General features: G+C 33.5%; 4 protein-coding genes across 4 annotated transcripts in view; 2 read left to right on the forward strand and 2 right to left on the reverse strand.

Annotated features, from left to right (window-relative positions):
• Positions 1 to 1,389, reverse strand: part of LOC100640043 (receptor-type tyrosine-protein phosphatase delta-like) — a 13,598-nt gene extending 12,209 nt beyond the window's left edge. Inside the window, exon 1 of the mRNA XM_019999704.1 lies at positions 1,268 to 1,389. Coding sequence (XP_019855263.1) covers positions 1,268 to 1,355 — 88 coding nt within the window. The 5' untranslated portion in view covers positions 1,356 to 1,389. The remainder of the gene's footprint in view (positions 1 to 1,267) is intronic.
• Positions 1,390 to 1,460: 71 nt separating this feature from the next.
• On the reverse strand, positions 1,461 to 4,795 carry LOC105313684 (endothelial differentiation-related factor 1 homolog). The gene is made up of 6 exons (XM_011407315.2): positions 4,522 to 4,795; positions 4,229 to 4,280; positions 3,869 to 3,946; positions 2,483 to 2,565; positions 2,016 to 2,109; positions 1,461 to 1,609 (listed from the first exon to the last, which is right to left on the reverse strand). Exons 1-6 carry the CDS (start codon positions 4,771 to 4,773, stop codon positions 1,557 to 1,559), a joined length of 612 nt encoding a protein of 203 aa, XP_011405617.2. The 5' UTR covers positions 4,774 to 4,795; the 3' UTR covers positions 1,461 to 1,556.
• A 33-nt stretch (positions 4,796 to 4,828) lies between these two features.
• LOC105313688 (hemicentin-1-like) overlaps positions 4,829 to 16,586 on the forward strand; it is a 22,647-nt gene continuing 10,889 nt past the window's right edge. Inside the window, exons 1-6 of the mRNA XM_019999705.1 lie at positions 4,829 to 4,916; positions 5,727 to 6,020; positions 6,106 to 6,396; positions 6,569 to 6,832; positions 7,036 to 7,446; positions 7,582 to 7,854. Of these exons, the coding sequence (XP_019855264.1) occupies positions 4,859 to 4,916; positions 5,727 to 6,020; positions 6,106 to 6,396; positions 6,569 to 6,832; positions 7,036 to 7,446; positions 7,582 to 7,854 (1,591 nt within the window). The 5' untranslated portion in view covers positions 4,829 to 4,858. The remainder of the gene's footprint in view (positions 4,917 to 5,726; positions 6,021 to 6,105; positions 6,397 to 6,568; positions 6,833 to 7,035; positions 7,447 to 7,581; positions 7,855 to 16,586) is intronic.
• LOC109584115 (uncharacterized) lies at positions 10,929 to 11,643 on the forward strand. Its single transcript, XM_019999724.1, has 4 exons — positions 10,929 to 11,155; positions 11,207 to 11,272; positions 11,328 to 11,387; positions 11,431 to 11,643. The coding sequence occupies exons 1-4, from the start codon at positions 11,025 to 11,027 to the stop codon at positions 11,531 to 11,533; spliced, it is 360 nt and encodes a 119-aa protein (XP_019855283.1). The 5' UTR covers positions 10,929 to 11,024; the 3' UTR covers positions 11,534 to 11,643.

Raw genomic sequence — 16,586 nt, forward strand, 5'->3', positions numbered from 1 at the left:
TGACTCTTCAATTCTACGCCGTGATGAAGCAGGGGGTATATGCACAGTAGGACACTCTCTTCTATTATTATCTACTCTTGCCACAATGTATGATAAAATACCAAGTTCAAGTTCAAGTACATGTAGCTTCATTGGTGTGAATGGTGATACCTCTGTATTAAGGAGACGTAGTATAGCACCAGTTTAGTGCCATACCACTTGTCCTTAATACAAAGGTATCCTCATTTTAGAGGTACTTTTAGTACGGGCTTGTACCAATTGGGACATTACTGTGCCAGGTGTCCTTATCTTAGGATGTACAAGGTCACATGATTGTAGTATGTCATTCATAGTACATTTGCTTTAAAGTCTGCCCTATTGCATAATGCTAGTAGTATATTATAGTGTTGTATATTTTCAATGAATTAGGTCACTGTGTATATAATGGCTTTGTAAACAAGGCCACCATTATTAGATGCATAAAGTACATGTGTACATTTTTAAAAGTATACATTCCAACACTTGACTAGTCAGTATTATAATAAACAAGAGTTAATGGACTTATATACACAACTGATTTTCAAGCTAGCTTCTACCATCTCCCCCCCCCCCTCTCTCTCTCCCTCCCTCTCTTTCTTTCCCTCTCTCTCTCTCTTTCTTTCCCACTCTCCCCCTCTTTCTCCCTCTCTCTTTTCAGCTTCATACATTTATATTCTTCTTATCATGTGTCCATTATCTTTTCCATTACTCAACTTCCTTTTCATTTTCATTGTCTTACCCTCCATTTTATCCTAATCATTTGCTAACATTTCTCACCCTCTCCCTCCCTCCCTCTCTCTCTCACAATGTCAAACACCATGTTCTTGTCATCTGTTCACTAATGGAGCTAACCTCCCACAAAGATAAAGATTAAAATCAAGAGGTTATTTATACCGCGAAATATATAAAAACAAAACAGAAAAATCCACCAAGTATTTAAAAACCAAACCAACAACAACAAACCCATTACAATTATTAGCCCGAACACATACATGTACACGTACATGTAAACAAAAAATTTCGTGTAGGAAAAGTACATGTTTGCAGCACAGCAGTATGAAATACAACAGATTGTCTTATATTATTAATACTAAAAACATAAACAAAACTAGCCATACTTAGACTTAGAGGCACCAACGGTAAAAGAGGCACATACACGCTCTTTAAAAGATTTAGGGCAATTAGTCATTAGTCTCAATGTCCAGCTACCATTTCAGGGAAAGCGGGCCGCGTCAACCCGTACACTTACATGAGAGGCAAGAGAGGAGGAGAAGGAGTCCGGAGAGCCTCGTAGAGAGAGTGTTGGAGAGAAGAAGCTTCAAATATTTCATCTCCATCGCTCGAGCTCTGATCTCACTGGTCCATACATTCAAGGTTACTTATTAATTAAAGGGCGTGGCTTTAACCTAGTTAATTAATTAAAAGGCGTGGCTTTAAACTAGTTGATTAATAATTAGTTAATAACTCAATGCATTGTAAGCGAGACTAAGTGGGAGATGATTGATGAAATGTAGCAGCAAAAAAATTAGAAATCATTGTTATTTGTGTCTCTGTAGTGGTTGTCCGGCCCATTCTCCTGTCAAATGAACACCTGCAAATAAGAAAAAGAGGAATTATGTTTTTTACTGAAAATCATGAACTACATATGTAATAAATTTTTTTGGGCAGCATCATCCAAAATTTAACAATAGGCTTAAATAATTTTAAATACTTAAATTTTTTATGCATGCTCAGAATAGCAAATTTCATTTTAGCAACTCAGGATCAAATTGCTAATTATCAAAAACCTGCTAATTTTTTGCTATAGCAGAAATTATATGTCTGGTTGCGTGATTTCTTGTCCCAAACTAACTTTTGAAACTTAACTAAAAAATTGATAGTGGACACAAAATCCACAAAAACTAAGTCACTTTTAAAGGCATTATTGTTATTACTGTATGTGACACTAAGATACAAAATGAGAGATTGTTAAAGTGCATTATAATTATTAAATCTACCAAGAGCTCTTTCCATTTTCTTCAATACTCCAGCATTGGGTATTGCTTTGCCTTGTTCGTAGTCGCTGATGACTTGTGACTTCTCATTTATCCTCTACACAAAAGAAAGTATGAAATGACTGAAATAGAAAGATTTTTAAATGCAAAAATCGTTTGTGACCCAAAATTTTTTAAAAATTTCTTTGATTAGGTATTCATCAAAATTAAACCAATGAATATTGATTACATATGAATCAACGTCGCAGAAAAGTAGAAAATTACAAAAATTAAAGCCACAAAATTAATTCTTGGGCAGATTACAATGTACATGCATGTGCAATTGCAAAGTTGAAGCACAGCTTCATAAAATATTGAAAAAATAAAATCAAGGGGTAAGCATGTAGGTAAGCATGTATACACATGTACATGTACACGTGTATACATGTACATGTATGTGTATGTGTAATAATATAATAATGATTATTTACAGCTGCTAAATCCTTTTGGCTTAATTTTGCCTTTGATCGTGACTGCTGAATCAGTCTACCCATATCCAAACCGACCTGAACATCTAAAAAAATAAAATATTTAGTAGTTACTTTTTATAATTATTTAAAAATGCACATACATGTACATCATACATGTAATTAAAATTGGCAAATTTTTAAAATGGTCATAACTCAAAAATTTTAAGTCGGAATCAGCTCAAACTTTCTACGTAGCATAAGTACATCAATACGCATCAAAAAAAGTAATAAAAATTGGGGGCAATTTTTGAGCCATTTTTCAGAAAAAACCATGGGCTATAGTACAGGAATTTTTTCCAGGAATTGGCCTATTTTAAATAATGGTAATAACTTGAAAAGTTTAAGTCGAAATCAGCTCAAACTTTCTACATAGCATAAGTACATCAATAATCAATATGCATCAAAAAATGTAATAAAAATTGGGGGCAATTTTTGAGCCATTTTTTGGAAAAAAACCATGGGCTATAGTACAGGGATTTTTTCAGAAATTGGCCTATTTTTTTAAAATGGTAATAACTTGAAAAGTTTAAGTCGGAATCAGCTCAAACTTTCTACATAGCATAAGTACATCAATACACATCAAAAAATGTAATAAAAATTGGGGGTGATTTTTGAGCCATTTTTCGGAAAAAACCATGGGCTATAGTACAGGGATTTTTTCAGAAATTGGCCTATTTTTTAAAAATGGTAATAACTTGAAAAGTTTAAGTCGGAATCAGCTCAAACTTTCTACGTAGCATAAGGACATCAGTATGCATCAAAAAATGCAATAAAAATTGGGGGCAATTTTTGAGCCATTTTTCGAAAAAAACCATGGGCTATAGTACAGGGATTTTTTCAGAAATTGGCCTATTTTTTAAAAATGGTAATAGCTTGAAAAGTTTAAGTCGGAATCAGCTCAAACTTTCTACATAGCATAAGTACATCAATACGCATCAAAAAATGTAATAAAAATTGGGGGCAATTTTTGAGCCATTTTTCGGAAAAAACCATGGGCTATATAGTACAGGGATTTTTTCAGAAATTGGCCTATTTTTAAAAATGGTAATAACTTGAAAAGTTTAAGTCGGAATCAGCTCAAACTTGCTACACAGCATAAATACATCAATATGCATCAAAAAATGTAATAAAAATTGAAGGTGATTTTTGAGCCATTTTTCGGAAAAACCACGGGCTATAGCACAAGGATTTTTCAAAAATTGGTCTATTTTTTTAGAATGGTCATAACTCAAAAATTTTACGCCAAAATCAGCTCAAACTTTCTACACAGTACAGGCGCATAAATACAACTATGTCACCTTACAATATATTAACTCATTATTAATTTATTTATTATTAATTATGTACGTTTAAGTTCTTCAGTTTCACGTGCCAGTTCCCTCATATCAAGTGCATCACTTTTCTGCTTGTTTAACTGAGAGGAAGCTAAGAAAATGATAATAAATTATAATGCTAGATGCATAAAATAATAAATATCATAAATCAGGTAAATTTATAAAATACATGTACAGAATCAAAATTTATCTGTTGAAATTAAATAATTATATTAAAATGCTGCCTATTTTTATTCTTTTATTCTAATATTATATGAATGGGTGAAAAGAAAACATTCATCATTCTAAATTAAAATGCTTTATTGCTATCCTTCAAACTACTACATAAGTTATTATATTTATTGAATAAAACATATAAAATAAAAAAACATACGATTCTTTAAAACTGCAGTAGCACCACCAACTGCACCAATTGATTCCAATGGCTAACAATAAAGACAAAACATAAAATATATAAGGAGAGATATCAGTATACAGAGATTATTCATAACCTTCTGCAAGCTCCTGTGTTGTTTTTGCTTCAAAATCATCAAAACATAACTTTTTAATTATTATTTTAAAACCTAATATTTTTAATTAATTAAAATTCTTTAAGGTAGGAGTGGCGCGGGGTGTAGCTTAAACACAGCTGATCCCACTACTAAAAATGCTCGTTCTTTCTCTTACTGGCAACGGAGGCGGCTCCATAAAATGTGGACAGTATTCTTTAATGTATTCCAGAGCCTTCTCGGCAGCTTTGGCCTTGCTCTCCTTCTTGTTCCTCCCAAGGGCCGAGAATGCTATCGTTTCTCCCTCTAGATTTATGGTCACTTCACAACCGAACAACTGATAGGTCCCGTCCGACTCTCTGTACGAGGGGATGGCTAGTTTCCATGACTGGGTGATTTCTTGGAGTTTACTGATAGGATTCTTCTCCATGGCTCTTTTGCACGTGTTTTTTGTATATTTTCTAACTTTTTCCGTATTGTACACCCACGTCCTTTAACATTAAAACAGCAGGACCATGTTTTTCAGAGCGCTATCGTGTTTGCTGTGTCTCGTAATGATGCTGCCGTTAATAGGTAAGCAAATAAATGGAAATGATATTAAACATGATAGATAATATTCAGTAAAATAATATTTAATGATAATATCTAATTATAACAATAACAATAATAAAAATAATACTATAACAATAACAACAATGGATCTTTATCTTCTTTCTATATATTTTTCATACACACTTGTAGTCTAAAAGAAATTATTTTTTGGCAACTAATGCAAATCACTTGTAAACTCTAATCATGCATTTGCACTTGTTTAAATAAAGCAGAGTGAATGCTTTATATAAATAAACTCTGCTATTTATGTTAGTTTTGCTGTTTGGTCCACCTTCAGTTAGTCTCACGTAGCCAGATTCCTGCCCTTTTTGACAAAGTGGGGAGTAACCATCAATCTATATAGGCAAGACTAACCATCAACATATACTGTATAGCAAATTATAAAAAATTTTTAAGGCCCCTATACACCAGGCAATGCTATTGCAGGCAATCTGTGGTTACTTTGATCTTCAGGCAACACTGTTGCCTAGAATAGAAACATGTTCTATTCTAGGCAACACATTGCTTACAACATCAAAGTAACCACAGATTGCCTGCAATAGAATTGCCTGGTGTATAGTGGCCTTTAGACAAAGAAGTTATTATTGAGATTAAAAAATGTAAATTTTAATTTTACTAATAATGACATCTATGCATGATCCAAACCACAAAAATACTCTATAGTATCACTGATTGGTACATGTACATATCATTACAGTATGCTGTGTACTATTGTAATACTGGGAGACCTACTCTACCTTTTTTAATTTTAAAAATTTCATCTCATTTTAGTTACGATTAATATGGTTGAAGTAACTCCAGATGATCCCACTGTTACTTATGGTTCTGATGTTACTCTTACTTGTTCTCATGATGATACTATCAATGCTGCTAATCTTACAATTGAATGGACCACTACTGCTAGCAATATGGACCTCAGTAGTGTAGTTATGACTAGTGATATCAGTAGTGAGTTAACATTGTCTAATGTTGATTTATCTCACAATGGAACTTATACTTGTGATGTTGTTGATGATGATAATGGTACTATTGAAGGAACCGATTCTATTGTATTGACTGTTAATCGTAAGTTGATTAATTATACATGTACATGTACATTCCTTTTGAGAATATCCTAAATCCTCTCTCATTCTTCCCTCTCTCCTTATAGCTCCTGCTCCTAGTGATATTTCAATATCTCCTTCCAGTCCTTCAGTGGTATACAATAATGATATTACCTTCACTTGTACAGTTACATCACTAGCTACTCCTAATATAACATGGAATACTACTGCTCCTGATGATATACTTGATCAACCTGCTGTGATGTCTCAAGGCAGTGATGTGTATACTAGTAGTTTAGTATTGACTGGAGTTACATTAGACAGTATTGGATCATATACATGTACTGCTACTAATGAAGGAGGGAGTATTGATACTACTGCTATGCTTAATGTTACTGGTAAGTAAAATATTTTTTAAATTCCTCTACCAATAATAATAGTTATTGTACGCTAATGTATGATGATATTAATAATATTTAGTTTGAATCTATTGTCTAATGCCATAACCTATAACCTTTAACCCCAAACTCCTTTCTTTACTATAATATATTCAATCTACTTTTTTTCTAGTTCCCCTACCAGTTATACTTGATCTTAATGATCTCAATGTTACAATTGGTCTTCATATTAAGCTCAACTGTATAGCATCAGGTTTTGGTCTTACGTATAAATGGGACCTTCGTCTTTGTGGTTATGATTGTACAATTGGTGGATTTGATACTCCAATATTATCCCTGGGGCCTGTTATTTTTGGATCAGCTGGGGAATATGTTTGTAATGTCACTGATTTTATAGGACAGACAGTGTCAAAGATCATTAATATTACACCATTGGGTGAGTACATGTATTGGAATGCAATACATGTTCATTGTACAATGAGTACATGTACTGTGAGTTAATTTCATTGCAACTAAACAATATAAATTAAAAATACATGTACATGTAGCATGTTAATTTATGCAGCATAAAAATAGTTGATATTTTCCATAATGTGCATCCTTTTTAATTTTATAATTTTCATCCCCCCTCTCTTTCAGGTCCTACTTTAATATCTTCTAATGCATCAAACTGTCGAGTAACTGGGAGTTCTAGTTGTACAGAGAACTGTGATGCCACTCCAATACAAGTGATTAATGGAACCAATGAGTTCCTACAGTGTTCATTCCAGAACAGACCTGATGCTCCATATAACCTCACCGTTGACTGGTTTATAAGTGAACAAAGGTTTGGGGCTCCTCTTGCTGATAATGCTAGTACCTTTGTAACTACCACTCCTGAGGATGAAAACAGGATTGTTACGTCAACAATATTTTTTAATCCTGTGAACTATTTAAACTTTATCTCACCCAGAGCAGCCAGGTATGAGCATGCTTATACCTGTACGGCTTTTATCGGGAACTTCTTTAATGATCAAGTAATGAGTGATGGGACTTGTCTTGAAGGATTATGTAAGTATTTGAGAAGAAAGAGGGAGAGAGAGAGAATGAGAGAGATTGGAGGAAAAGATAGAAAAATAAAGGGGAGAAGGCATTATATGTATAATATTTATAGATGTATATTCTGTTGTATTAATTCTTTTCTAGTTGGGCCTGTTCTTATAACAGAGCCTGAAAAGAACTTTACAGCAAATATTGGAGACAAGTTCATATTTAAATGTGATCCTGATTATTCTAACCCAAGACCTCAGTTACAAATTAACAAGATACTAACGAATGGAACTGAACTCAATCTGTATAATGGTCAATCTATGTTGTATTCTATTGTAAATGTTACCTTTGATGATGCTGGTAGTTACAGATGTGTATTGACTAATGCTTATGGAAGGACTGAGAGCAACTTTCAACTGATAGTACAAAGTACGTGTGTGTGTGCACAAATGTAGTATATTTGGATATTCAGTATTTAACCAGAGTTTAATGTATGTTTATACTGTATAGATGGAAATACATGCATTTGCTAAAGTTTTAATTTTGCAGTTTGGTACTTATAATAGAATTCAACAAAGCATTAATAGTTAATGGGTGTATCAACAACTCGTGTCTAAACAAGCAAAATTCATTCCTCATGCATTTAATTTTATCTGTGAGCATAAAATGAAATTTATGCCTAGCTGTAACTCCTCATTTCTTATTGGAAAATATGAAAGGAGGGTTGCACAAGAAAATGAACATTGCTTATTTTTAGTGTAAACTATTCAAATAGACTCTTTATAGTTGCATTCTTACATTGTACTTGATTTGGGATAGTTAGAGCTTGCTGATATTTTCCTCTCTCTCTCTCTCTTCCCCTCTCTCCCTCTCTCTCTCCAGGTGTTCCTGATCAAGTTACTAGTGTGACTGTTACTTATTTGTCTTTTTTTTGAAATTCTTTTCAGATGGAATGTCCCTAGTTCTAATTTTGGTCGTGATCAGCGCTATAATGTTGAATACAGATTAGATCTTGCTGAAGCTAGTTCTTTTAATATAACAGGACTTACTGATCCCAGTTACCTTCTAACTGATTTTGATTTAAATCGTAATTATACTGTTGTTGTATCCAGTATTAATGAAGTTGGTAGGGGACCTTCCTCAGATGTTATTACTTTTCCTAGTATCAGTTCAGGTGGGTCTTAATTTGTACCTCTCTCTCTATTCCCTTTTTTCTTTGTTTTTTTCTTTTTTTTTGTTTTTTCATATGCACATGCATGCATGTACACATACAAGAAAAATTTATTGTCCTTTAAAAAATATTTTTATTTATTTTTATTTATGTAGGTATGGCTAGTTTGCTTCGTGTCCGTACTCCATCAATATTCATCACTTCTACTCAGATACAAATATTGTGGGAACTCCCTCCTCTCCTTAGACCAACTGGGTGGAGACCAGCTGAGATAGGCCGATATGTACTGAATTACAGGTCGACTGATATTGGAAGAGATACCCGTCTACCTGTCAGTAATAACTCATTGAAACATACAATAGAGTCTTTGGTCCCTAATACTGAGTACAATATCAATATTAATGTGGAATATAGTGAGCCTCAAGGTTTTAAAGGGAATACTGTTAGTATTACTGCAAAGACTAAACCTGCAGGTAAGATGTATTGTGTAATGTGTATTGGATTTTTTATAAATTTTTAAATAATTACTATAACATAGAAGTTTTGCATGTAACGTTTAATTTTGTGATTCAAATGTAAAAAATGCAAAATTTAAACTCCCAAATATTAACTTGAATTCTAAATCCAACATGTTTTTAATAATAATTCCCTCATTCCTTACGTATAGATAATCTTCCTGAAGTTTCAACTAACCTCAACTCATCAAACATCAACGACACGACTAACCCATCCATCCAAGTAAAATGGGAGCCTCTTTCCCCTGAAGATGGTCTCGAATTTTTACAACGTTACATTGTACGTGTCAACGTCACTGACCTTGCCGCCATTAGAGGCTTGAGAAGATACCGTCAATTGAATCCAGTCATGACTACTCTAGAGTATAATGTTAGTAATGCTGAGAGCCAGTTTGATTTTACTGACATTAAACCGTTCATGTCTTACTCCATTGGAGTTAATGCTGCTCTCCTGGTTGATGGGCTGGAGAGAGAAGTCCCCATTACTAGACCAACTAGCGTGGACTCACCTGAATCCAGTTAGCGTTACATGTACATGTGTTATTACTGACATTTTTGTACATGTACCTGTATTTTTGTTGTTTTTAGTTTTTTTAGACTTATTTATGTATTTTCGTATGTACATGTACATGCATTAAGCAGTCAAACAATTTTTCCCACAAATGTCATGTCAACTAGGAATTTCTTCTCAATTATGTTTTCATGCATGTACATGTATTGGTTAATGTCGTAAAAGTTTGTGCCCCTTTTGTCACATTATTCTGCATTTAGAATACTGGCATAAAAGTTCAGTCCTAAACCATAGTAGCAGTAGCACATGGTTTTTACGAATTTGAAAATATGGAGAACTAAAACTTAAATTGTGAAAACTCTCTCTCTCCAGCCCCTACTGCTCCCACTAATTTCCGGTTCATGGAGATCAGCGTCACGTACGTCCAGTTGGCATGGGACCCTCCAGAGCCACAAAATGGCATCATAAACTTGTATCAGGTAAAGTACATAATATACTACTAGCCTAACCCTACTAGCTTTGTATTGCCTTTAATTACTGTTTACATGTGGGTGATTTATGTGTATATGTAGAGACTTAGTAAAGACTTTTGTGTACATGTATATTAATCTACCTCTCACTTCTCTCTTTCTTCTCTCTCTCCCCTCCCTCCCTCTCTCTCTCCCTTTCTCCCTCCCTCTCTCCCTCCCTCTCTCTCTCTCTTTCTCTCACTCTCTCTGTAGATTGATTGGGAAGGAGGTGGTGTGGGAGGTTCTATAAGAGCTATACCACCTTACATAAGATCTGTTCGAGTATCAAGATTGACTGGAGGTGTGAGGTACACTTTTAAGATAAAAGCCCAGACATCAGCTGGCTTTGGAAATGAAGCAGAAATCACTAATTCGACTTCTCTGATAACGATAAGTAATAAATGATACGTGTATTTGTGATTTTGATATCTTTTTTGCTATATAACAATGCTACATGTACATAATGTACAATGAAGATTTTCTTTCAAAAAATTACAAATTTAATGCTACATGTATTATATATAGAATATATTTAATGTGCTGTATAAAAATCTGTGAATGCTACATGTACAATCTACTATAGTCCACCAAGAATGATTATGAACTTTTCTCAATTATGTTCTCATTTATGTACATGTTTGGATCTCAATATCATAATGTACATGAATACTTTTATTTTAGATAGTTTTTAAATCTTCTATTTATTAATACTATAACAGTACTGTTACTCATTATAATTTTTATATTGTATTTTTATGATAGGTACTAGAGTGCCATCAACAACAAGTAAGGCAGTTTGTCATTTATATTGTATTTTTATAGTAGATACTATAGCGCCATCAGCAACAACGGTTTCTAATTCAACTGAGGCTACTGCTGTGCCAACTATAATAATGAATAATGGAGGAAATATTGCTGGATGGATAGTTGTTGTGATAGTATTAATATTATTATTGGCTGTATCTATAATTATTATATTAATACTGGTCATGTACATAAAAAGAAATAATCTTAATCAAAAGAGGTACGTGTATATAAATGCACACATTTATTGTTTAAAATTTGTGGTTCATAGAAAATCAGATAATGACATTGTAATGGAGTGCAGTCCAGCTTATGCTACAACTGAATTTAAAACAAAGTTAGTGACACTACTGACTATTACATTATGTTTATACACGTACACACACATACAGTACTGCTGATGATATACTAATGAAGGATAGTCCAGCATACAGTACAGCACAACAAACACAGTCAGTTATATAAAATACAATTATTATTATTATTTAAAAATAGATCAACTGTTGAGCCAGTGTATGATACAGCTAATTATGAATATGATACTCCCCTTCCACCACCTTCTACTGAATATGAAATACCAACTGTGACTGATTTATAACTTTGCTAGTGTACAAATTATCTATATAGTACACGTTTTATATAATCTTGGCTATAAGTGTACCATATTGTTGATTAGATTTTATTTGCAATATTTTTTTGCGAGACTAATTTTTAAATTTTCAGTGAAGTGAGCAAACTGTCAAAACTGAAGATAAGCAGTAGCACCTGTTTCTAGCATATTATTAGACTTTTTTGTATTAGATCTGTGCCCCTATGCACTGCAACATAGACCTATTGTATTGTAGTTATCAGTGTGTGTCATTATTTTCCAATTGTTTAATAATGTACTCATCTTTTATGTACATACATTACTATATGCAATACAATTCACATAATGTATTTGGTTACTGGTGGATAGTACAATCATGAGATGTGTTTGTGTTACAATTAGAAATGTTTACCAATTTTAGTTAAAATACCACATCTACATTAGGTTGTAATTAAACTTTTAAATAGCAACAATTAGCAACGTTTATGGACATTCAAATAAGCCAATGATAATGAATTATTTCCAACAATTAGCCTCTTCACAATCTCGACAGTTACAATTTCTAACTACACCATATACACCAATGCACTAAGCAATTCTGAATTATGGACATTTAAAAATCTGAACATGAAAGCACTTCCGAATATTATATATATTACATTTTTGATTATAATGCTTAGTGATGCATGCATTTATGCATAATTTTATTTTGTTTCAAAATTTTTGAGCAAAGCTCTATACATTCTGAACTATACACAGACCTATGTCATCAACAACTCATAGCTCACATGATTCTGTTAGTTTTGGGGAAGAGTTATTTTTTCAATAAAAACTAACTATATATAGATTGACAAATAAGAGCAGTGCATCATTCTAGGATGACACCCTCAAGTAGTTCTATTTTACACATAAAGCTACTATTACTACTTCAACTGAGGTCTGTACATCTATCTGGAAAAGAACCACCTTCTATTCTTCTACCAAGTAATGGTAAGAGAATAAGTATTGCTGATTGCTGAATCTATACTCATATTTAGGTGTTCAACTGTACCTGCCTTATGAGGACAGGATAATACCTGATTACTCCATGATATATGCTAGCCAGTTTTATGATGAAGATCTGAATGATGATCCTTTTGATATTATTGATGCTTTGTGGTGTCAGAGTGCTAACAATAGTGCTACTATTGGAGTGTGGTATTATCCTAATGGAACTGAAGTACCTTTATTTGATGGAAACTTCACTGATCCATCAGCTCCTAGTCCAATGTACAGTAAGAGATTCAGTGGTCAGATTGCACTAGCTAGAAGAGAAGGACTATCAGGATATGAAGGTTTATACAAGTGTATCATTCCTGATGAGAATGGAGTGAATCAAACACTAGTGGTTGGAGCATATACTGATACTGGATACAATAACAATGGTATGTGATGAATATAGACTATAATTAATGTACTTCTTTTACAGATGGTCCTGATGCTGATCCTACTATGCAGTTCTCTCTCCTCTCCACTAGTAGATTAGCTACTCCTCCAGTCTTCAGTCTCAGTTTCAATGTCTCTGATGGTCCTCCTACTACTGTCAGTTGTTCAGTGAATGGGAATGGAATATCTACTGAACTGTCTCGTGTGATAGTGAATGGATCAGGATCTGTTACAGAAGTGACAGTAACAAACTTAAATGAAGCTGGCAACTATCAGTGTACTGTATCTAATGTCAGAACTGGTACTATTAAAGGTGTTACTGCAGTTCCAAGCACTTCATCATTAAATATATCAGGTTTGAAATCAATTATTGTTATTGATATGAGTAATTATTCAGTATCTGATACTCCAACTGGTTTAACTGCTACAAGATTAAGTACTGGTTTAGCTCATGTAAGACTCTCCTGGTCTACTGTATCAGGAGCTACTGGTTATGAGGTCTTCAGTAAATTTCCTGGAATTAATCCTGTTAGTGCAGGCACTACTGCTTCAACAACAATCAATATAACATCAGGATTGTTTCAAGGGATTACATATACTTTCTATGTAGTATCTTATGAATCAGCTTCTCTACCTAGTGGTAATGCTTCAGTTATGTTAACAATTAGTAAGATATCAAATCATTAAATTGTCAGTAATTGTTTGCTTTAGGTGATCCAGTGGTTAGTGATTTCATGACTACATTGATTACAAGTGCTGCCATTACATTAACATGGAGTCCACCAACTGCTGTAGTACCAATTAGTTATAATATTGTTAGGGATTGTAGGAGAGTATGTGAATCATCAACAACTGGTAGTAGTGAAACATCAGTTTCATCACCACATACTTCAACTGGTATACCTCCTTACAGTCAATGTGCCTTTGATCTTATTGGAGTATATGGAACTGAGATAGCTTTTTTTAAAACTAATTATTTAGCTACTACACTTTCAACTGGTAAGTGAACAATTATTAATTTTTTTATTATTATTTCTCAATAGCCCCTACTGCACCAGTGGGTGATATTATATTCTCATCAGTAGAGTCAGTCTCAATGACTGTCTCATGGGATGAGGTACCTTGCAATGGAAGGAATGGACCAATCACTGGATACTACCTCACATACACTAACATCACTTCAAACACTAGTTATACTGTTAATATCACTGGAGGAGACAACAGAATGTATAATCTCACAGGATTAATACCATATACTAACTATACTGTGAGTATAATACCTTATAATTATAATATGAATGGACCAGCTAGACAAGAAATACAATTAACTGCTGAATCAAGTAAGTCAATGAGATATTGATCAGTTTAACATGATCTTAACACAGTTCCTGGTGCGATATCTGATCTAAGAGATTCAAGGCCACCAATTGAAATTTTTATTGTATGGAATCATCCTACAGTACCTAATGGTATCATTACAGTATATGAGATAAAATATAGAGAGTCTACCAGTACTGGTCCATACCATATAACTAACACTACTAACACTTATTACAGTATATTAGGATTGATACCTAATACTAGTTATACTATTGGAGTGAGAGCATATACTAGTATTGGACCAGGAGAATGGACTAATAGAGAATATACTACTATTGAAATACGTAAGAAATTACTGAGAATACTAGGACGATAATGTTTTAAAAATTTTTAGCTGTCAATCAAAACTTTTCTATAACAAAGCTCAATTCTACAGCAGTGATGGCTGTGTGGGGTTTTGTTTCTGGAGCTAGTCATTATACTGTCTATTATGAGTCAACCAGTAGCTCCTCAAGAAAGAAGAGACAAGTAGAGACAGGAATGAGAGTATTCCCAGGTGATACTACTGGAGGTCTAATAGGAGGTTTAGATCCTAATCTGAACTACTTGTTCTCTATATCTACATCATTTAATGTTAAATGTATTAATTATGAAGGAAAGAGGACTCAACCAATATCACTAAGTATATAAAAGTGAAATAACTTAAATCTATGGTTTGGTTATACTATAGATCTCACTTTAGCTCCTACTGCAGTATCAAGGGCACCAACTGCGATTCAAACATCAGGTAAGTCACTGGACACTGGTCATATATCAATCACACAACGGTCATGTTACAGGTACTTCACCAGTCACTGTTACAGGAACATCAACAAGTAAGATAGCACAAACCCATTATTATCAGTTTACTGACTTGCATTAGCAGTGTTGACTTCATCATCAGTGTCTTTATCATCTGCTCATGGTAAGCAATTTTATAATGAAAATTTATATTTAATTCTACTAATAGTTTGTGCTACTGTGACAACTACTGTTACTGTATTAGAAAATAATGGAGGGAATGTTGCTAGATGGATAGTTGGTGTGGCAGTATTAGCATCACTATTGGGTGTATCTGTAATAATTATATTGATGCAGGCTATGTACATAAAAAGAACTAATATTAATCAGAAGAGGTATATAAATGGATGTTTTCATTACTTAAAATTTGTGGTTCATAGAAAATCAGATAATGACATTGTAATGGAATGCAGTCCAGCTTATGCTACAACTAAATTTAAAACAAAGTTAGTCACACTACTGACTATTAGATTATGTCTATATTATACATGCATACACATGCAGTACTACTGATGATGCATCAGTGAAGGATGGTCCAACATATGATACAGTACAACAAAGTGAACAAACACAGTCAGTTATATAAAATACAATTATTATTATTATTTGAAGTTATTATTAATAGATCAACTGTTGAGCCAGTGTATGATACAACTAATGATGAATATGAGACTTCTCTTCCACCACCTTCTGCTGAATATGAAATACCAACTGTTTAATAATGTACTCTTCTTTTTATGTTCTCATAATGTATTTGATGTGCATACAACATAACATTACCAGTGGATAGTATTATACAAGAAGTGTTTATGTTACAATAATAGAAATGCTTAATAATGTTAGTTAAAATACCACATCTAGAAATGGGCTTAATGCAAACATCTACATTGAGTTGTGCTGAACTATAAAAAATCATTGATCCAAATATCCCAAACAACCTCTTCTTCTTTGAAGCATAGACACTCTCTCCTACTATCATTGACTGATTATTAATAAACTTAAAAGTGAAACAAAATGTCCAAACTGAAGTGATAATAATGATACTCAATATAATAGATGCAAATGAAGAATGAAAAATGGATGCAATAGGACTGGTTATACCCACATAGCAGCCTCCTATGTTATCTATATACTGATAAGTTAAACCAGATCCATCGATGAATCCTGAAGAGAGAAGGACAGCAGTGACTATCCACACAATAATGACTATCCACACAATAATGACAAGGACCAGAGCTACCCTTGGACTCATGAACCGCTTGTGGAGATGAGGCTTTACAATAAAAAGGAACCGATCAATTGATATGAGACTCAATGTCATGTGTTATATAAACACTACAGTAGGTTATATAAGCAGTGAAACCACAGGATCCTTCCTTCTCCTCATCAGTACTACCAAAGATCCACTCACCAGCAGCTAATGCAACAATGAAGAAAGGAAGAGAGAGTGTCAATACAAGGTGTGCCAGTATGAGAG

The sequence above is a fragment of the Amphimedon queenslandica genome, unplaced genomic scaffold (assembly GCF_000090795.2).
Source record: "Amphimedon queenslandica unplaced genomic scaffold, v1.1 AMPQUscaffold_13246, whole genome shotgun sequence".
In the NCBI taxonomy this organism is placed as follows: domain Eukaryota; kingdom Metazoa; phylum Porifera; class Demospongiae; order Haplosclerida; family Niphatidae; genus Amphimedon; species Amphimedon queenslandica.